This window comes from Aphidius gifuensis, linkage group LG6, assembly GCF_014905175.1.
Source record: "Aphidius gifuensis isolate YNYX2018 linkage group LG6, ASM1490517v1, whole genome shotgun sequence".
NCBI lineage: Eukaryota > Metazoa > Arthropoda > Insecta > Hymenoptera > Braconidae > Aphidius > Aphidius gifuensis.
The window spans coordinates 9,488,888-9,511,689 of NC_057793.1; the positions used below are offsets into that span (position 1 = coordinate 9,488,888).

The window sequence follows — 22,802 nt, forward strand, 5'->3', positions numbered from 1 at the left end:
GGAAGAGCGCTCGACTTATCAAACAATCTCGGTCTAAAAAGTCCATCGTTATAAAAATAAAAATAATATATATATCTATGAATATATCCATGAAGCAAGATAAGCCAAGCCAAAAAAAAAAAAAATAAAATAAACTACAGAATGAAAAAAATTTTTTTTCAAGTCAGCAAAGTATTTGGACTCAGTCAAACTCGAGTCGACTCAACACCGTCAAGCCCGTTGGCTCCAGCTATTGATCGGAGGCCGAGAGAGCGGGGTCGAACTAGCCCCGTATGGACTACATCGGTAAACCAAAAAATATATATTATTTAAAAATTATATATATTTTATAAAATTAAAACAATGCATTCATACATATATACAACATAATACACAGTATTTAATAAATAAATATGTCGCATATGTATATACACAGTGCAAAGTGTTGGTTAATATATTTTGAGAGGGGAACAAAAGTGGGTTAATATTTGCTTTTAGTTTGTGTTGAGTTTTGAATGTGGTTTGATATATGCAAAACCATGTGAATGCGTTATAATATCACGTGTATAACAGTCATGTATTGTACATAATGACCATCCCATAAGACATATCAACAACCCAATTTAACGATTTAACAGTTATCTTTGCACTATCGCGTGGTTTGTTACTTAGTCATGACCAAGTTGTTCAATTATTCAATAATATTTAACTATTATCGTTTTAATAAAAAATATTTATGTTTATGTATATGAGACAATTATTATTTATAAATTATAATATATACAAAGTTTAAAAAAAAATTGTGGAATTTAACCTTTTCTCTCGAATGTCAAAATAGGTCTAATAAATTATTAAATTTATTTTTCTTTCTCGTTAAATTGAAATTTTATTGTTTTTTTTTTTTATGATAATTGTAGAGACAAAGTTTAAATGAGTTTTTTTATTTATTTCTCAAAATTTTTGACGGTAACATGCGTATTCTACACAGAAAAAAAATGTAAAGTTGACATTTTTTTATTTCGAAAAAAAATATCAGTTTAACATGTTTGATGTTTTGAAAATTTGTGGGTATTATTTTTTAAATGTTGGATTAATATTTAGCTTAACAATTAATATTTAAGTCTTGAATAATTGTTGGATATTATTATTATGAAAAAAAAAACGGCAAATTAACATTCAAGGAGAATTAGAATTGCGAGCATTTAAAAATATATTAACTCAGAGTTCAAATTTTTTTTGAATGTTTAATTAATACAATTTAAATGTTAATTATTTATTAAAGTTCAAACTCATATTCTTCTTTTATTTGTATCATTTAAACATTTTGGGTAAATGCTAATTCAACATCTCGGGTAGATGTTTAAAATTTTAATATTTAATTTTGATCATTTACAATTTTTTTTTCGCTTTTTACATTTTTTTTTTTTTTTTCAATTGTGTTTATAATTTATTAAGGTATATATTGAGCTTGGAAATTTAAGAAAATTATAGACTATGAAGAAATAGGAAAAGAATTGAAAAGAAAGAAGGAAAAAAAATTTTCTAATAAAAAAAATAAATTATAAATCATTTAAAATTCAAGTTTTATAAAAACCGAATAGTCAGTCTGTCTAAAAAATGATATATTGAAATCTTCGTCTTTGATTTAAACATTTTTGTCGTAGAAAAATGGGAGAGACGAGAGAAAAAATACATAAAACAAGGAAACAATAAAACTAAAAGAGCACTACAATTAAAAATATCAATTTAACTAGTTTTGACGAATCTTAATTCAAAAATATTCAAAATTTTTACCTTTTTTTTATCTTTTTTCATTTTGTTTTTAACTCTACACAGTCCACAATTATTATTATCTAATAAATAATTAAATAATTGAGTATACATCTTGTGGTAATTTGATAAATAAAATAAAAATTTAAAAAGAAAAAAATAAAGAAACTAGAGAATGAAATTGCTAACACCATGAATTCCAATAATACTTTTTTGTGGTTTTTTCTCTAGCTAACTTTGTATCCCTACATTACCTCTTCGACCATACTCGAAAAAAAAAACCTCAGAAACTGTGTTTATGTACATCATGTACCTGATGTTGAATGAAGAAAAGAAAAAAAAAAAAAAAATCTGGTTAAAACGTGAAAATAAACTGTATATAAACTGGGATAGTTTTTTTTTTGAAAATATATTTTTTTTTTTAGCATTAGTTTTATTTTATTTCAATTTTTTTTTTTTGTTTTTGGCTTGCTATTGGATAAATTAAATTTTTCTAAATGTTTACACTCGGTTTTCTTTTATTTTTTGTTTTTTTTTTCTATACGTATTTTTAGAAAGGTTGATAACTTGAGAAAATTCAAAATGAAAATTGCTTTTAACAAATTTATTTTCTTGACTATTTGATAAAAATATAAAAAATATGTTTTTTTCACAGTTTGATCATGGTAAAGTTTTAATAATGAAGGTACTTAAGTTAACACTGGACTAAAAGCTTTTTATAATTTTAAAGGGACACACAAAAAATGATGGGAAAAGTTATTTCAAAAAAAAAAAAAACAATAGATAGTTTAAAAGAGAGAAAAAATATATGTTTATGAGATAAATGGAACATCAATATTTATTTGAAAATTTTGTTTACCTCGTTTGTGTTCCATCGATGTCGTTGAGTAGGAAAATGCTCAGCTCGCGGTAGAGTCTCCAAGTTTTCTGGTAATTTTATTGGATCCCCGTCTGTTGAAAAAAATAATTATTATTATTATTACATGAAAAATTAAATGAAAAAAATAATAAAATGTAAATGTATAATGAATATATATATAAAATAATGGATAAAAAATCCTAAAAGTAGAAAATAAAGTTGAAAAAAAGTCAATAATTTATTATTATATTTAAAGAATCAATCAAAATTGATTAGGTGCATTGATGTGAAAGTTCTATTGGCTTTTTTGGCTCTATCAGAGTTCAAGAATATGACGACGACCTTTTTTATTTTTATTTTTTATTTAAATTTATTTTTTTATTTTTTTTTTATCTTCTGGCAATATACTGAGGGCTGACTTTTCTGTGATTTTATAAATTTTATCAAACTCAAGTCAACCTAGGTTACATAAACGATGAATGAAAATATAAATTTAATAATTTCCCATGTTTTTTATTTTTAAAATCATGTTAATAATATTGATTTGCATATTGTTGTTGTTATTTTTTAAATTACGAATATCAAATGAAATCATAATGATGAATAAAATCTATGTTTAAAAAAATGTACTATTTTCTTTTGAATTGAATAATTAAATTTTAATTTTTATACACCTCGTTTATTAAAGTAAAAATATTTCAATTGTAAAATATAATAATTATTAATAAAATTTAATAAAAGGCAGGTTGAATTTTGATTAAAAAAAAAAAAGGAAAGGCTTTTAAAAAATAAGTATAAATATTGATAAGGTGGAGAAAAATTTATATGCTACTTAAATTGATTCAAAAATAAATTTAATCGGTTTAAAATTTATTATATATATTGTTCTCAATATAGTAGAGAAGCTTAAGTAAATAAAAAAATTCATTTCAAATTTAAATAAGTGTATCTCCCAATTTTCGGTACAATATTTTTATCGTTTTTCTTCTTTTGAGCTTTGTTTAAACAACAGAAGAATACTTAAAGTTGAAAAAGCTCTTTTTTATCATTAATTTGATTGATATTTAAAAGGGAAAAAGCCATATGTCTATTATATACACCTTTTTAAAAATCAGTGAGAAATTTTCAAGAATATTTGTCAATAAATTTTCAAACATACAGTTTTGTATTTTCGAAATAAAAAAAAATAAAAACTCTAATTGCAAAAGTGACAAAAGTTATGCTTTTTTACCTTTAAAAAGAAAAGACACAAAAGAATAATAATTTAAATTTATATTTTAAATTATTTTAAATTGAAATATAGAGACAATTTAAATTAAGAGGTAAAACTACTTGATAAGTTATAAAAAAAATATAAATAAAAAACGTGACCATTGTTTCCACTCAATTAGCGAAAATTCGTCTAGTGAATTAGCAAGTGAAATGGACGCGGACGTGAAATGAATTGGACCAATACCACACTAAAATATGGAATGAGTTAAATGACTTCCGTTATATAACTTTCCAGACAAAAATCAACGTACTAATTGTACAAATTGTTTAACAAGAAATTTATATATATACACAACCAAATGTCAATAAATTATTTAATTTTTTTTTTTCATAAAATAATTATAAAACTTTTTAAAATATACATGTATATTTCACTAGTAAATTTTTACATAATCCTATATATATCTATTAACTGCCAATTAAAAAACAAAAAAAAATACATGAAAAATAATGATAATAAAAATTACCCGTCATCCATCATCTATATATAAAATTAGTATCAACTGTACACGCAAAAAACTTTAATTATCTCTCGTTTTGTGTTTTCATCAACTTTTTTTTTTTTGAAGGTGATACATAAATGAGCATGAAAATATAATAGAAAAAAGGCTTTTAAATGAAATGAAATATCTGACAAGGTACATTTCAAATAGACTAAAACGATCACGAATTTTCAAATAACTCGGCAAATTATATTACAATGTAACCCTGAAACTTGCACACCCGTGCATTCAAGTAATTTACCCTTATTTTCTTATCCAATTTAACGATCCTTAAAAAAAAAAAAATAATAATAAAAAACTTGATAATGACATAAAATCAACAATTAATTTATTTTAATATTTTTTTTTTTTTTTGCAAATAACTTTTTGTTTTTTAATATTGAATTAAAAGTTTTATAATTAACTCGCTAAAATTAATAAATATTACCAAATGTTTATTAGTAAATTATAAAATATATAAAGATATTTTTTTTATTTTTTTTTTATTCATATTTAAATAATATATATATTTTTTTTGTTGGCTTACTTGGAGCTAGTGGCGTTGGATACGTCGCGTGGTAGACGACTCGTTGTGAATTCGCGTGATTATACCCTGCCATTGTGTGTTGTGTCTCACTCCACAGATTATCGAGTCTTTTATCGATTTTTTAAAAACACGAAAGCTTTTTTTTTTTTATTTTTATTTCGCAATAATGTTATAATAAATTGAAAAATAAAAAAATTTAATTTAAAATTCAGCTAGATGACAGTTAAAATTTTTAATTTTTTAAAAACACAGCCACTGAGCTTTTTTTTTTTTTTATTTTTTCAATTAAATAAACTATTGTTTATTTTCACATTTTTTTTTTTATAGATATATATTGTACACTCAAGCACTAACAGTTTTCAATTTTTTTGATAAAAAAAAAAAAAACGTTTTTTGAGCTTTTTTAAATTTTATTTTTTATAGGAATGATTTTTGAGCTTATCAGAAGAAACAACGAGTGAAGTTTTCAAGTTAAAAAGAAGCAACGAATGTTGGGTAAAAATAACCACTGTCAAGTTAAAACGAATGAAAGTCGTTAAATAGAAATAAGTTGAAGCTTTTGGAAGCTTGGAAAAGTTCAGTCAAAATTGTTTTAAGTTGTAGCACTCGTTGAACTTTTAAGTGGTTAAGCTAAAATTGAAGTATATATATGAAATAGTAACACTGTAAAACTTGTTAAATGTAACAAGCTAGTAGAGTAACTGCATATGTGGTCAGACAAAAGTATTATATTTTTTTTTTTATTAAAATTTTAACTCACTGTTTTTTTTTATTCTAAAATAACAACTTATGTCAAGATATTTTAATTTTTAAAATTGTATTATTTTGTGAATACATAATTTATGACTTTTTTTTTTTTTTTTCTTTTAATTTATCATTATATTATTACGGTTAAGAATTTCCGATGAAGATCTTGCACAGCCAGTTCTTCGTGATTATTATCGGTATTTTGATTAATTTATCTATTGATTAATTTTTCTAATTTTTATTGATTTATTAGCTAATTTATTTAAAATTTTAATTCAGCAGAATTTTGATTTTTTATTTTTAATTGTTGTCACTTTTTTTGTTTATTTAGTCTGTTATTTTTCACTCATTGTATCACATTGTTAAAAACTCGTTAAACATGTTAAAATGTAAAAATAAAAAATTGGTTAATTTAACGAGTGTTTAGATTATCAGATACACGTGGAACTCACGCGTGCGTAAGGACAATAAGGCGCCTTCGTTGTATATTTTGTCACACTTTATCGGTATCTTGAGTTAATCCTTTTCCCTTGTTTATTTTATAAATATAAAAAATTACAGCCTCAATCACGTGTTTCTTCACTGGGATCAACAAATTTTTATTTCTTAATTTTTTTTGTTTTCCTTAAATTCTTGATGATTTTGACAGATTTTTTTTTTTTTTTATGTTTTAATTCTCTTGTGCGTTCTTGATTATTTTTTTTATACGAAGATTTATTTATTTGATTTTCTTGATTTTGTTATTCTTAAAATCTAGGTTACAACACTGAACCCGTCTCAACAATGGAGACAAAATAATGTAATTGTTCACACATAGACATCAAAACTAAAAATAATATTGCCACGGTTGTTGTGCTTGAATTTTTTTCTGAATGTTTTAGTTCAACAAATTAAATTATTTAACTTCAATTTAAAAAAAAAAAAACAATCATTTAAACAAATTTAATAAATAACCTAATAATTTTTTCATAAACTTATTAAATGGAATAATAATTTGTTAATAAATTTTACACAAATGATGTTAATTTAATTTACGTTAAATAAAATTATAATTATTTTATCGTAGTGTAAAATTAAAAGCTGAGCTTTTTATAATATTTACAAAAAAATAGGAAAAAAAAATAATTTAATTTTATATTCAAATATAACTGAATTAATTTTATTATTTAATTAATTTATATTTTTATATTTTTAATAAAATAGTGTATGTATATGTGTATGTGTGTATTTTGAAGGAAGATAATATTTTTTTGGCCCCGCGTGTCTGCTCCCGAGCGGCGGGAGCCGCAGAGTGAGCCAACTTGCTATTCTAAAAGCCCCTTTTTGCACACACAATCACAAAGTTCCACCTCTCAGCCCTCTTTGATTCCCTACCCCAAAAACTCAAATTTGTCCCCTCTATTCATGTCGATCCTTGTCGTACTTGTATAGGACCTTAGCCCTATCAGTTCCCTCCCTTAAACCACTATCAGCCCTCCCTTAAAACTAACACTTTTAAACCAAAAGCTCTTCAACTGTGTGCACAAATACCCTTATACACCCTTTCCATGACCTCCAGCCACAACCCTGGAATCCCAGTACATATTCTATATCTTTTTTTTTTTTTTTATCTTTTTTGATTTTTATATTTATTTTGGATGCAAACATTTCTTTCTTACTAACGTAAATGTTCAATATGTGCATCAGAGCATTGCGCAAATACTAATGTAAAATATTTGTCTGTAAGCAATGACTACAGATATTTATAGTAACATACAAAAATAATGAAACCAATAGTTATCTTTCAAACACAACATCAACATTCAGTTTTAGTAAATAATATTGATACTTTTTCTCGTACACTGAAAGAGAATTTATTATATATTTAAAGTGTCAATTGATAGATTGACTTTCAAGATACATAAAATTGTATCAATACTGTCTTTTGATTTTTTTTTAACATAAAATAGTACATATGTTATAAAAATAAATGAAAAAACGTTAAGAAAAATATCAAGATATATTAACTTTGAATTTTACAACATGAACCTAATTTCTTTTTTTTTTTTTTAGAAATTTGTTGAGTTTGTGTGTGTGTTTTTTAAAAATGAGAAAAAAAAAAAATACAATACTATAAAAAGATCGTGTTAAAACTCTTGCGTCATAAAAAGGAAAATTAGAAGTAGAGAGCTCCTTAAAGTTGAAGGTAAAATTTTTAGTATTGGATGAAAAGAGACAAGATCAAAATAGAAAAAAAAAATAAATAAATAAAAGTGAGATAAAAAAAGGGTGGTAAAAAAGTAAGAGAGAGGGATTTTTGTAGGTGGTATAAAAGAGGGGTAAAAGTAGACATCCAAGTGTGCCGCCAGAGACCATTTTCCACTTTCAGCCTATGGGCCAATCCCCGTTCGTTTTTGCCACCTCTACCGTCCGCACGTGCACGGACTTTTCTACTTGCAACATGCAAGTAATTTTTTATAAATATATATATATATAAATATGTGTGTGAGAAAGAGTGAGAGAGTGCCAGGGCCAGTAGAAAAAAAAGTATTAAAAAAAAAGTAGTAAAACACAAGTCCGTGCAGACGCTTTCAGTCGAATTTGAAGGACCAGTGCTGCCACCTCTCAGTGACCCCGTAAAGCACTGGCGCGTCCCCAGAACAATGTGAAAAAAAAAAAAAGGAAATAATAATAAAAACATAAATATATGTTGAAAAATACGAGGGGGGTAAAAAAATAATAAATGAAAAATAATAATAATAAAATAAATAAAAATCACTTGGAAGCCACATTGAGACTCAGCTGGACTACCTTCCTGTTTTGTCTGTCTCATATTTTTTTTTTTTTTTTGCCATTCCACAATAACTAACCCTCTATTTTACCCTTATTCTCACGTTCTCCCTATGCCAGTTTGACTCTTCGCTTCTCATCCCTTGATTCTCGAGTGCCTGATTAATAGTCGGATTCCTGGACACATATGTATATATAACCCTGGCTTTGTCGATATATGGAAACGTATTATTCACACGCAAGTTAACCAAATAAAAAAAAAAAAACAACAACAAAACATATCTTCAAAATATAGATATAAAAAAAATTTTATACTTATTACATTTACTTTAATTAACTTGAACTTTTTTTCAGTATACTTTTGCTATTAATTTTTGGTTTTTTTTTTTTTGTATATATTTTTTTTTACTTGAGCTTTTTTTTATTAATAGGCCGCTATTTTTAATGCCATAGTTTTTTATGTATATTTTTATTTTTTTTTTATACATTAATTGGTTATTATGCTTTGGCTAATTTATCAGCAATTTATCAGTTAATTTTTTTACTTCAATTTTTGTTTTGTATTATACATAATTAAAAGAAGAATATGTATTTTTAAAAAAATTCATTCAGTTCTTATCATTTCAGTTAAAAAGTTTTATCTGAATATAAAAAAAAAAACTGACATTTGAAAGAAGAAAATTCTATTCTAGGATAAATATGAAAGACATTTGGTATCTTTAAAATTCTTATTTACCAGTCGGCGCCTGGTAAATTTTTGGCCCGCCAAAAGTCTATAAGACACGTGTATAAAAAAATTGTGTCTATCTTAAAAATTTTTAAGACAAAAATAAAAAAATTTTTGCATAATAATAAGATTTGATAAACTTTTTATCATTCAAAATGTTTATAGCAAATAAATTTTTTTGTTAAAATAATAAAATAATGTATTTTAAAATTAAAAAAAAACTTATAATTATAAAACTGATAAAATTAATTTTTTTAATTTTTAAAAAATATAAAAATACCATTTAAAAAAAAAAAATTTATCGACAACTTTGCATTGAGTTTGATTACTGATGTGTATATGTACAGGAAAATTGAAAGCTTCAAAACATGAAAAAAAAAAAAAAAACAACAGGAACAAAAGAGAAAAAGAAAAAAAAAAAAAAAATAGAATGAGAAACGTGCTTTTGTTGAATCAATAGAGTCGTTACCAACAGCCGGACGTGTGTCTGGTTTGTGTATGAGAGAGAAATTTATAACAACGATGAGTAAGCATGAGTGAGTGACATTCAATCCTATTAAACCATCTAAACCATCATTCTAAAATGAACATAAAATTATATTCACTCTCGTTACTGGACAAAATTTAACATGATCTACCTCCCTGTCATGATGTTATTTTGAACAATGTATCGAATTTTCATTGTAAATCGATCCACAAAACAAATTTTTTTATTCTCTCTATTTCTATCTAAATATGGACTCACGTATGTATACACATGCAAATATTTTTACCTGCATAAATAAACCTAACTCATTAAATTGTCGTGCATTTGAGCCATCCAGAATAAGAGAGAGGAAGAAGTAAAAAAAAAAATATATATATACATATAGCAAGTGAAATAATTTAAAAGAAGTGAAGAAAGATAAAAAAGGATAAAATTGAAATGAAAAAAAAAAAAAAAAGGTTCGCCTGTTGGGGGATTGTTCACCAAGCTAACAGGAACATTGAAGAAGCGTGTGGCGATCAATTACACAACCTGATAAAACTGGGTCATGTGTCAAAGTGCGGAGCCATCCCCTGAGGTGTTTAATTTTTTTAATACACTTTTTTTTTTTTTTCGTTAATTTTACTATTTATTTTTAATCGTTTTTTATTTATTTTTTTTTTTTGATGATACACATCTTTTTCTTTTTGTATTTTTTATACTTAGATGTTGAGCCAGTAAATTACCGGTAAGCATCATCATTTCCCTCCTCGTCCGCCTTTTTTTTTATAAGATGGAATGAGGTAAATTTGGCTTTAAATAGACCTTTGGCAAAGGCTCATGTCCAAACTAGCTACTAATTTTTTTTTTTTTTTTTTTCAACTTTATTTCACAGTTAATCTACTGTATATACCTATTTTATACTGTACAAGATTTTTATTTTTTTTTATTTTTCTTTGTTTCCTTAATTTTTCAGCAATCTCTCTGGAGAGAAAAAACGTGCGAAAGTTGTTTCCATCGGGATGAAAATAAACACCGATAATACTTCATCACGTGATTTTATTTTATTATTTTTTTATTTTGAAGTTTTGTATTTTTATGGAATACAAATTTTTAATCATAAAAAATTGATTGAAAAAATGTCAAAGTATATATTTATTAAAAAAAAACTTTTATTGTTCAATCAAAAAAAAATTATATATATTTTTAACATTTATAATCAAATCAACGGTGAATATTATTATTAAATTATTATTTATCTATGCTTACATTTTTATTCATCGTCAAATTTAAATAACATGAAAAAAAAAAAGGTAAAACAAATTTATTTATTATAATTTTATTTATAAGAAAAATATTTGAATTGATGTAATTTTGACATTACATAAAATCGATATTGTAAAATTAGGGTTCTTTTTCTTTCTTCATTTTAAAGATATCGAGGCAAACGAGTATTAAGTAAAGGGATGAGATGAGGGATGAATTGAGGGTGGCAGCAGCAGCAAAGACGTGCCAGGAGAATGCAAGAAGGGTCGATAAGATGGGGGCGTTTCGTTAGTTAAAGTGTAGAATTCTATTTTTTTTTTTTTTCTAAATATAAAAAACAATAAAAATAAATAAAATACAAATGGAAAAAAAAATTAAATAAAAATATTTAAGTAAATATATTGAAAATGAATTAAATTTAAAAAAAAAATGTTCAAAGAAAATTTTGAGGTCGATAGTCGATGATCAGATAGGCCTAGAGGACATCTCGTGTCAGGGATAAAACGTAGTTTGTATATACTAAAATATTCTCGAGAATATATCTCGATTTTTTTACATACTATTTATTTATTTATTTATATTTTTATGTATAAAAAACATTGAAAAATAGATAGAGAAAGAATGAAAAAAAAAAAATAATAAAAAATGTATGTTGCACTGTGACTGCCGCTCTGGTGGTTATTTTTTAAACTAAAAAACTACATACTTCGCAAGCCCGGGACTTCAACTTCATGCTGTATAATACTACCACATTTTAATACTTTATATATACATGTATGTATTATTTTTTTGTCATGATACCTTACAAGGATGAGGTTAAACCATACCATCGTTTATTTTAGTATACCCAGCATCTATAACTGACTCAAACTAAATTTATAGTTTACACACCAAAACTAATTCAAGTTATATATATATATAGGAAGAGTCTATTGAACAGTATAACATTTCATCGTAATTTGCTACTTCATGTCCTTATATACACACAAAATATATAGCGTTTCCCTTTGGCTAAATATCTATCTTTAATCATCCAATGAAATTTATCATAATACTATTATATATAATCCTCAATTGATCTTGCATATATAGATTTATTAACTTTTCTATTTTGATTAATTTTTTTTATTGTATTTTTATTTAAACCGTCTTTTTTATACTCTCCTATACATCCTTGAACAATTAAAAGCTTTCAAGTTCAAAATATATATTGTTTTTATTTTAGAATTGAATAACTATTTAGTTTTTAATTTTTATACTACTCCCAATTTCAATAATTTATTATCAATTGTTTTTTATTAATTGTGTTTGCTCTTTTTTTTTCTCCTCCCTTCCTATATTTGACGAAAAAAAAATTTAAAATCCAAGATATATGAATTTTTAGACTGGCTGACTATTCGGTTTTTATACTACTTGGATTTCAAATGATTTATAGTTAATTTTGTTTTTTTTTTTTTTGGAGATGATTATATGTAGCCCAAGATATATATTGTAATAACCTATATAAACACAGTTGGAAATAAATATGAAATATCAAAAAAATTGAATGCTAAATTTTTAAACAGCTCCGAATGTTAGATGGAAAATTTTCTCAAAATTTGGACTGATATTTTTACTTAGGATATAGTGAAATTTTTTTTATTCAGTTATGAAATTAACATAAAATAAATTTGTAGTTTGAAGTTTAATAGAAAATTATAATTTAAATTTTGCTAATTAAACATGTAAAAAAACATTTATTTAATATTTTTTCGAGTGTTAAAATTCAGTGTTTGACCTAATTGTTCAATTAATATCTACCAACAAAAATTGACCTATTTTCACATTTAAAAAATGCAAAATTACACTGTGCAAGAAAAAAATAAGTAAATTAAAATTTACCCTAAAGATATAGTTACTTTTTGAGTGGTCTTATTTATCATCAAGTTTTTTATTTTATCAAAAAAAAATAAAACAATTTTAATATAGCTGTCTGACACATTTTATCAATTTTTTTTTTATAAATTTATAACAAATTTTGTACATTGTTTCAGTACCAAAATGAATTTTCTAAAAAAAACAATAATTTTTAGCATTTCATCATTCGAAGAAAAGAAAACACGCAATACTAAAATGGTAAATGACATTTTTAATTGGAAAAGTAAAAAAAAGATTATGTAAGGTAATTTCATGCAAGTTATTCAGACTTTCTCATCCACGATACAAGAAACACGATTGTCTATTCACCTCATTTGAAATGTTAATACAAGAAAAGTAGTATTTTAAAAAAGAAAAAAAAAAAAAGAAATTAAATAATCATATTAAAAATACTGTAACACGAATATAGATTTTTTTTTTTCATTCTATTTGTAAATTGTATTTTTTGTTCTTATTTAAAAACGATTGATGGAAATCAATAATATACGACTATCATTAATTAAAATTACAAATAGCGTAATTTTAGAATTTCCAGTTGGGAGAGAAAATTTGTGTCTCTGGAGTGTGCGAATCACGGGCTTTTAAAATCGGCAAAATAGATAGTAGTGAGAATTCCATTGGATTTTATTCAAATCGTTTACGATACATTCTAATTCCTTTGAGAATTTCCTCCCTTATCAATAAAAAATAAAAAACCAACAGAATGAAATAAAAAAAAATCTAAAAATAATAAAAGTTGCTGAAGAAAAAAAATTGATAAAGTTACAAGTCATTTGTATAACAAACCAACGACTTAATAACTTTTGAATTTTCATTAAACTTTTTCTTTTAAAAATTTTAGATATATACTTTTTACCACTTTGTTTATTCTTTTTTTTTATTTTTCATCGTTTTTCAACACCTTTAAAATTATACAAGAAGTCACTCAATTCAATTTAATAGCCATCAAACGAACCGACTAATATCAGGGGAGTAAACGATGAAAACGGAAACAAGGCTTTCAACTATCTACAAGTTGCTAGATAAATTGATCACTGGTAATTGCACTGGATGAATTGTCGTTAATTAAAAAATAAAGTAATAATCAATATATAATGTTTTTACAATTGAAAAATTGTTGATTAAATTTAATGAAATTTTAATTTATAAATTTTGTATTAATTTATGAAATAAAACATACTTGGTAGTAAAATAAATATAATTAAAACAATAAAATAATATTGTATGTTTACTAAATATTAAATATGTTGAATGAAACAATATTTATATAAAATAGATGATAATTTATACATGCAATCAATAATTGAATTAATCAAAAAATTTCTTTCTCAAAAAATTAAATATAAAATTATTTATATAAATAAAAAAATGAAAACTAAATAACAAAATATTTTTGTTAATATCAATTTTAAATTTATAATAAAAAGTATAAAAAGTAATAATTATTTGCATTTAACGAACTATTATTAATTGATTTAAAAAATTGTTAAAATAATTGTTAAAAAATTCAAAAAAATGGTATTTCAAATGCCAAAAATAACATCAACATTTTAAATAAATAATCAAGTTACAAAAAAAAAAATAAAATACGACTTTTACAATTCATAAAATTATTACAGTAATTTTCATCGAAAATGTTGTCATCGTTACAACAAAAGTTATGTAAAATAAAGAATTAGTTTTCACTGAACAAAATTTTCGAAAACAAATAATGATGATAATATGGTCGTGGATCAAATGTGGAATCAGTTCACTCTTATATGTCACTCTGTCACAATCGTGAATCGTCATTTGGCACTGTCACAATCGTAGATCGTCATAAAGTCATCAACGGCAGTCTACACACCACATGTTCATCTCATCAATTTATAATAATATTCTCTTACATATATAATTATATACATATTATTAAGTAACTTGTAATTGTAATAACTTATATAATGTAGCCCAAAAGAAAGAAATGTCAAGGGCGTAAACTTAATAAATAAATAAATAAATAAATAAATAATTGTTGTAATTTTTCTTTTTGTTTAATTAATTAATTAGTTATTTATCTTTGAAGAATGTTTATAGTGAAAGAAAAAAATTTAATATGAATATAAAATTGAATAGTTATTAAATAAAATGTATAACACAATGTATAATAATTTATATGAAAAAAAAATCTCAATAAAAATCTCAATAAACTTGAATTTTGTTACATTTACGATCACTACTATTTCCTCATGCTTGCACAACTTCAACAAAGGCTTATCATTACGACAAGATCTTTCCAATTCAACGGAACAAACTGTCGAGATGGCGATCGTCCGATGGAACTTTTATTACAAACTTTCATCTTTTTTCTTTTTTATTCTATTTCATTTTCTTCTAACTCGACTCGATCGCTAATCCATAAAAATAATTTAAAAAAATTCAAATCGGTTGCCAACAAAAAAATTAATGTAAAAAAATTGTCAGCAAAAACACCTAGCATTTTTTACACCACCTATTTTTTTAATTTTTTTGTAAATCTTTTTTTTATTTTTTTCATACATGTTAAAACAACAAAACTAAATGAAAATTTATTTTTAAAATAAAGTTACATTATTATGTAAATGATTGAAGTCTATCTTAAGGGTCAAAATCAATTGAATGGAAATTTTCAGGTGAATTTTTTTTAAAGGAATATATAAATATCAGATAAAGTTACAAAGAATAATAAATAAAACGAAAAAAAAAAAAAACTTCAAAGATAATTCATTCGTGTAACTTTGATGTTTACGATATATAAATTAATCGTGTTATAAATCTGGTTTTTTTTTTTTCTAATTTTTTAAAGCTTATTTTGCGATGACCCCATCGACCTGAAATTCAACACTGGTTAACTTTTAAAACAGCCACTTGAGTAGTCACAAGATCACTCGACCAAGAACACAATCGGTTGGCCTTGTGTTCACTCTACCCTTTTTATAAAATAAAAAAATGATTTTCTTTGTCAAATCGAGGATGATAAAAATGTTATCCTACTCGTTGAGATAAGCTTAGAGGAAGAGAAAAAAAAAAAGGAAAGAATTCTATAGAATCACTGATGAAAGCATTTATTTTCCCTCTGAATTTATCAAAAATTTGAACAAGTTATTATTGTCAATGAAATTTAAAAAACTTACAAATTTTTAAATGCTCGGAAATATTTTTAAAAAAGACATACAAATTTTATTAAAATTAAAAACCAAATTGTATGATAAAAACTTTATTTATTAACTTTTTATTTCAACTAGCATAAAAATAAAAGAAAAAGAATATATTTTTTATGTTAGTTGATAAATATCATTGAAATAAAAAATATTTAATTATGAAAATTTTGACATTAAATATGTTTCAGTTGAAGTTTAAATTGTAATACATAAATTTCAAAAAATATAAGGTTCGCGTGTTTGTTTTGTAATCTTGAATGATACTGTAAATAAAATAAAAATTAAGTGTCTATTTAAAATCATTAACCATAAATATAAAAACCATAAAAAAAAAAATCTATAGACAAAATTTAAATGTTAATTTTATTTTGAATTATCAATGTATTTAAATTTTAAAAGCCGTTAAATAAATTTTATTAAATAATTTTTATTTAATTATAATTACAATGAAAACTCATAAATTAATTATTCAAATTAGATTTTTTGTTGGTTTAAAAGGTAAATAATTGTTAAAAGAATAAAAAAATTCAAAAATACTTTATTTTGATTTGATTTACAAAAATAAAAGTGTGATAGTATTTAAAAACTAATTAAGGAATGAAATGAAAAAAAAAAAAAAAATAAACTTTATTGACTTTTAGAAAAATAGGATTATGGACTTAGTGTTTCATAAATAATTACAAAAAAAAATATACTGTCTCTTTTTCTAACATATATGTTTTCGAGTGTGATAAACAAGTCAAATGACATTGTTTTTCTTTGTCAAAGACATGTGTAAAACAAAGAAAGATTTAGAATTTTCCACTAGAGGTCTTAAACACTGTGAAAATACCTCAACGTATTATCTTTCATCGATCGAGTTACGGATTTGTTTAAAAATTTTTTTTTTTTTTTTAATGAAACTGTCTTTAACTATTATCTAATAGTTTTATTTATAGAATTATTATCAGCTGTCTAGTATCAGAAATAATTAATCATAAACAATTCAACATTTTCGCATTTTTTTTCCCTTCAAAATTAACAAAACGTTTTACCAATTTGAACATAAACAAGAGTGTAAAAATCAAGGGATCTTTTTCACGTGTATAAAAATTGATTTGATGATTTTTTCATCTCAAATGATTCACTGTAATTTCAACTGTCAGGTATATAGTTCTCTCATCTTGAGGATCACACCCACATTCATGCATGAGCAATGATGGTAATGTAAGTTTATCTAAACTTACTATTTACCATGATTGGCTAAAACTAATACAGTAGGCAAAATTTACAAGTTATATAAGATTGACTTTTGTTTGAATTTAATATACAAGGTTTAACTTTAAACATTTTGCTCCAATTACTGTGTTGATAAAACAAACTTAATGAAATGTTAACAAAAATAAAACAAATCACTCACCAGAAATAATATCCGTTGCATCAATTTTCACATCACCACCACCACCACCACCACCAATATTCTGCTGTTTTTCTTGACTCGTTTCTTTATTGGTTTTAATATCACCAGTATAATTTTTAATTTTATGATGTTCACCAGATGATTTTAAAATAATACTTCCCGTATCAGATGACAATGTTATTTGATTTTTTTTAATACTATTATTTGTATTTATATTATTATTAATAATAACATTATTATTACTATTATTATTATTATTTAAATTAATATTTCCATTGACTAAAATTCCATTATTCTGAAAAGGAAAATAGACATGGTTGAGATTATTTTTTATAATTTTTAATTTAATATATTCAAAAGTTTAAAAAATTATATATATATTGAAAAAATTGCCCTTGAATAATGAGGTATATTATTCTTAATAATGACAATTAAATAAATTTAAATAAAATTATATAAAAGATATGCTAAATGTAATAAAACATCTGAAGAAATTCTATTTTTACGATAGTGCTTACACGCAACCAGCACAATATATACAACATTAACATTTGTTTAATTAACCTTATTATCATTCATTTATTCATTTGTAAACTGCCCACTTGTGTATGTATATAAAGTATATATCTATATATGGATATTCATAAAATAAGAGAATGATAAAAAAAAAAAAAAAAAAAGGAAAAACAATACAAGTACTCTTCACTGAGACGTGTCGTGTTTGTAGCATAAACATCTGCAGTTTCACATTCAACGCTTGAAAAAAATAAATAAATAAATAATATAAAAAAAATAAAATATAAATATATACACAAAAATACACCCATACATGAATAATAAAAGTCTGTATCACATGCATGCATCCGTGTTATACGTGAGCTTACTTTGCATGGGGACATTTTAGTTTTTTTTTGTAAAATTTTTGAAAAAAATAAAATTTGAAATTTAAAGAATGATACTTTATTTATTTATAAATAATAAACAAATATTTTTTACTTGTTAATTTATTGATAAGAATGAAGGATAACAGTGTGATAACTTACTTGTGTTGTCATGCAAGATGTCGATGACGAACGAACAACAACAATACGATTTTGATTATGATCATTTAATGTATTATTATTATTTTGATGATTATCATTGTAATGTAAATTATTTGTATTATTTGTTGTATTATTAGCTGTTTGATTTATTGAAGTTTGTCTTATGACAAGTACACTGCCAGCTGGCTCAAGTACCACTACTTGCCGCATATCCACTGTCTTGAACAATCATCAATTTGAGTCCACAATCACTGATATCAATCCAGAAAATGTGGAGTGTTTATATATTATTTTTATAATTATTAATTGTTTATAATTGATAATATACAACCAGGCATTATCAACACTTCCATCTGTAAACAAATTTTAATATTAGTCAAAGGGTGTGTCAACTTTGAAATCGATAAATCATAAGGTCAAAATGGTTTGACCTAAACGTATCAAAAATTTTGTTTTTCAATTTAGTTTTATCTTTTTAACTTGAAGAAAAATATGAAAAAAAATATTATCGATTTTCATATGATCTAGTTAAAATAACTGGTGATGTGGTGAATTTAATTTGACATTATTTTTTCTACCCTATATTTCGATTTACTTTATTTATCTCTCGACCTTATATCCATCTTAGAAAATCCCTGTTATATTATATGAACTTGCAAGTCATCAAAAGAAATAAATAAAAATTTTGTAAATCACATTTTCTTTGTTGCCAATAAAAATAAATTACTATATCGATTCACTGACAAATTTTATAAATAAAAATAAAAAAAATATAATTACAAAAAAAAAAAAAAATTCTTTTTTCCTTCTTGAGTGTAATTATTTTTTAAATTTATTTTATATATAGAAGGTAATTAAATACATGTACAATAAGACTATTATCAATCATATATTTTTTGATGTTTTAAAATAAATAAAAAATGTAAATTTACTGTTAAAAATTCTTAACATACAGATTCTTTCTAATTTTCGTCATGCACTATTTCCTGGCAAATTGAAATAAGCACGAAACATGAGTCAGATGGTGAGGATTTCATTAAACGTAAAATACTCAATTCTATTATATATTTTTTTTTTCATTTTTGTTTTGTATTGTTTTTTTTTTTTAGTTTTTTTTTCTATAACTGGGCAGACTGGAGGCCGGTGAATCTTGTACAACGTCCAACGGATCATTGCCAATTCTCAGCACACACGTACTACTTTTACCTCCCCCTCTATTTTACCCAAGTTATCCTAGGAAAAAGCACTGATGAGAAAAACGACATCGTTTCGTGGCAGGAATCTTTCGAGTCAATCAATTGACTTTTTTTGTTTTTTTTTTTTTAAAAAAAGGACACATTGAATTTTTCTTCTCTTCTGATGTGGTTCATATAAATAATGGACAAGATATTGTTATGAGAATATAAATTGATAAATAAAAAATATTTTATGGGACATTTGTTCCTCGTAATTAATTGAAAATCGAAAATATTTTCAATACTCTGGCAGAACGCCGGGTTGGCTAAGATTACAATGAACTATAAATATTTTCTTGTGAAGAGAATAAATTAGCAACTATAATTTATCGATTTTTAAAAATCCCTAAAAATTATATCTCTACAAATTATTATTGCTTTAACATTTTTATAATATTTTTTAATGATCAAAAGATTAAAACATATATTGAAATATGTTTTTTCTTTTTGAGTTTTTAATTTAAAAATCGAATTATATAAAATATCTTTCGAAATTGAAATTAATGGTATATAATTACGACAAATTATTGCTTTTTTTTTTTTCATTTGTCAAATTATAGACAAATTAAGAATACAAAAATTTTATTTATCAAATTTATGATTTATTTATTTATCAAATTTTAATTATTATTTTTCTTTGTTATAAAATTTATTAATACACAAATGACTTTTTGCATTCAAAGTATAACCGAAAAAGGGCCAAGTGCCAATTTAATTTTTTTTTTTTTTGTTTACTTCAACTATGTATACTAATACTTTTATGTTGCTCTACCCAAAAGCACCTTTGATCGCTTATCCTCTCCACCAGTGCGATCACGTATCGCTTGCCAAACGTCAATCCTCAGTCTATAAAAAAAAAAAAAAAAAAATCCCAATCTCGTGAATTTATTTTACGTTTTTTTTTTTTTTATTTTTTGTGCTTTTCCAATTTTATGTAGCTTTTTTCCTACTCGCACGTGTAATAATAATAAAGAGTGCCAAAAAATATCATTGACCTGAAAATGGTGAAAATTTTTAATAGTTAAAAATCATAAACTTTTCACTTGTAAAATAAACTCAATACTATTATACATATCAAAATTTATAACTATATATTTTTTTTAAATTAATATGAATTTTTTTATTTTGACAAATATGGATGTTAAAAATCTAAAAAAAACTTATCACACTTGCCAAGATAAATTTATCAGAATTATTATTTATTATGTTTTCAATTGATCGCTCAATAAGCTTCACAATTCAAAATCTAAAGTCAAAACTGAACAAATGTAAGTCATTAGGATCTCAAGCATTTTAATATATATATTTTTTTTATTCATTTCTAACCACAAGCAATATTTTTTATCCAAAACTTTTGCATGAACTCAAGTTAAATCTTTCTCAATTTTTCCATGGTCAAAATGTTTTTTTTTTTTTTCCACTTTATTTATGACCTTGAGGTTTTTTCTTTTCTCTTTTTTTTCTGTGGATTACGAAAAATTGTTTTATACATTTATATCGAAATGAATTAAAAAAAAAATAATAAATTAGATTTTTTTTTAATTAAAAAAAAGTGCAAAAGATTAAAATTTCGAAAAATAAAAAGTCTAGTTAAATTGAGATGAGACGTAATTTGTCTTTGACTTAGCATTTAACCCATTGGTAAATAACTCTGGTATATGACACTTAATATAGATGTAGTTATTTGATGCATATACCAAATGTTACACTCTATCAATTTATTCATATATTCTCAACATCGTCTCCAGAGTAATCCTCGTGTCTCGAATGACTCAAACTCAGTTTGACAATATAATATATACATTGAAAATGATTTTACAAACACGTACATAGCCACACATCTAAAAATCTTTTACATTTTTTCTAAAACCAACATTATTTTTGTTTGTAAAAAAATTATTTTTAAAATTTTATATTCAAAATTTTTCAAATAAATGTGGCAAAAAAAAAAACACACACATTTCAATAGATAGTTAAATGTAATCAAACGAGCATAAATATGATAAAATATTATTTTTTGATAATTTCGAAAAAAAATATATATAGAAAATTTGTGTTTGTCGATGGTAAACGTGATAAATATGAATGATGAATATAAATGAAACATTTATTAGTATATGTACTCGAATTCCTGTGTGAGCATAAATTTGATATTTACTGTAGAATTTAAACGTAAAGGACTCCATTTGAAGTTCGGCATGTCTACTAATATAACGTATATGAATGGAAATAAAACGATAATATATACCGCGAACTAATAAAAAAAAAAAAAAAGTAAAAATTTCATGAAATATTAATGTTATTTGCATGAAATTTATGGAATTGGATTTCAAGCGTTTGTTACATGAAATATTTGAATTATTTTTATTATAATTATAATATTGATGTATTAAAAGTAAAGAAGGATATATGAGTGTTATTTTCGAAATCTTTATTATTGTTTTTGTTGATTTTAAAAGGGTGGAAAATCTTTAAAAATTCATTGGCAAATAAATTATCGACTTCTCTGTAAATTTCTTAGTGATTTAAAATTTCTTAATGGTAATAAAGCGTATGTCTTATGTGTTCAAAGAAAATATTAACTGAGCTTTTTTAATTTCTTTAAGTAACAATCCCAAAATGAATTTAATACATAAAAGATGTCATGGATATCTTGGTAATAAATGTATCATTTTACTCGTAAAATTTACATTGAACATAATTATTTTTACAAAGTTACTCTGAGGGTTTCAGGTAATAATAAAGCTGCTAATTTTTTTCTAAATAATTGTTGTAAAGTAAAAAGTTCATCGTCCAAAAATAGAAGTATAAAAAAAACCAATAACTGATTTCTTTTAAAGGAAAAATTAAATCTGATGTATAAAGGAATTAGAATCAGCATTCGGAATTGTTAGAAAACGTTTCAGTGCATTTGGAAAAATTCAAGTTCAATTAGAAGACATTGATAAAACAAAAAAAAAAAAACCCAGGAAGAGACAATATTGAAGAACGTTAAAATTCTGCCGTCGGATAAGCCCAGAAATTAGTACGAGTTTTCCAACCTGATACAACTAAAAGAACAACCAGGTACAACTACTGCAAATGATATGAATTTATTATAAAAAATAACAAGTATTATATCTTTAAATATAAAACAAATTAAAGATTA

At 23.8% G+C, this 22,802-nt stretch overlaps 1 protein-coding gene across 2 annotated transcripts in view; it reads right to left on the reverse strand.

The window, feature by feature from the left end:
• The window catches only part of LOC122859392 (calmodulin-binding transcription activator 2-like), a 47,515-nt gene that overhangs the window by 16,812 nt on the left and 7,901 nt on the right, over nucleotides 1-22,802 (reverse strand). For both annotated transcript variants that reach the window (XM_044162954.1, XM_044162955.1), the window contains exons 2-4: nucleotides 18,420-18,772; nucleotides 17,377-17,671; nucleotides 2,609-2,700 (exon numbers count right to left, since the gene is read on the reverse strand). In XM_044162954.1, the coding sequence (XP_044018889.1) occupies nucleotides 2,609-2,700; nucleotides 17,377-17,671; nucleotides 18,420-18,629 (597 nt within the window). In that variant the 5' untranslated portion in view covers nucleotides 18,630-18,772. The remainder of the gene's footprint in view (nucleotides 1-2,608; nucleotides 2,701-17,376; nucleotides 17,672-18,419; nucleotides 18,773-22,802) is intronic.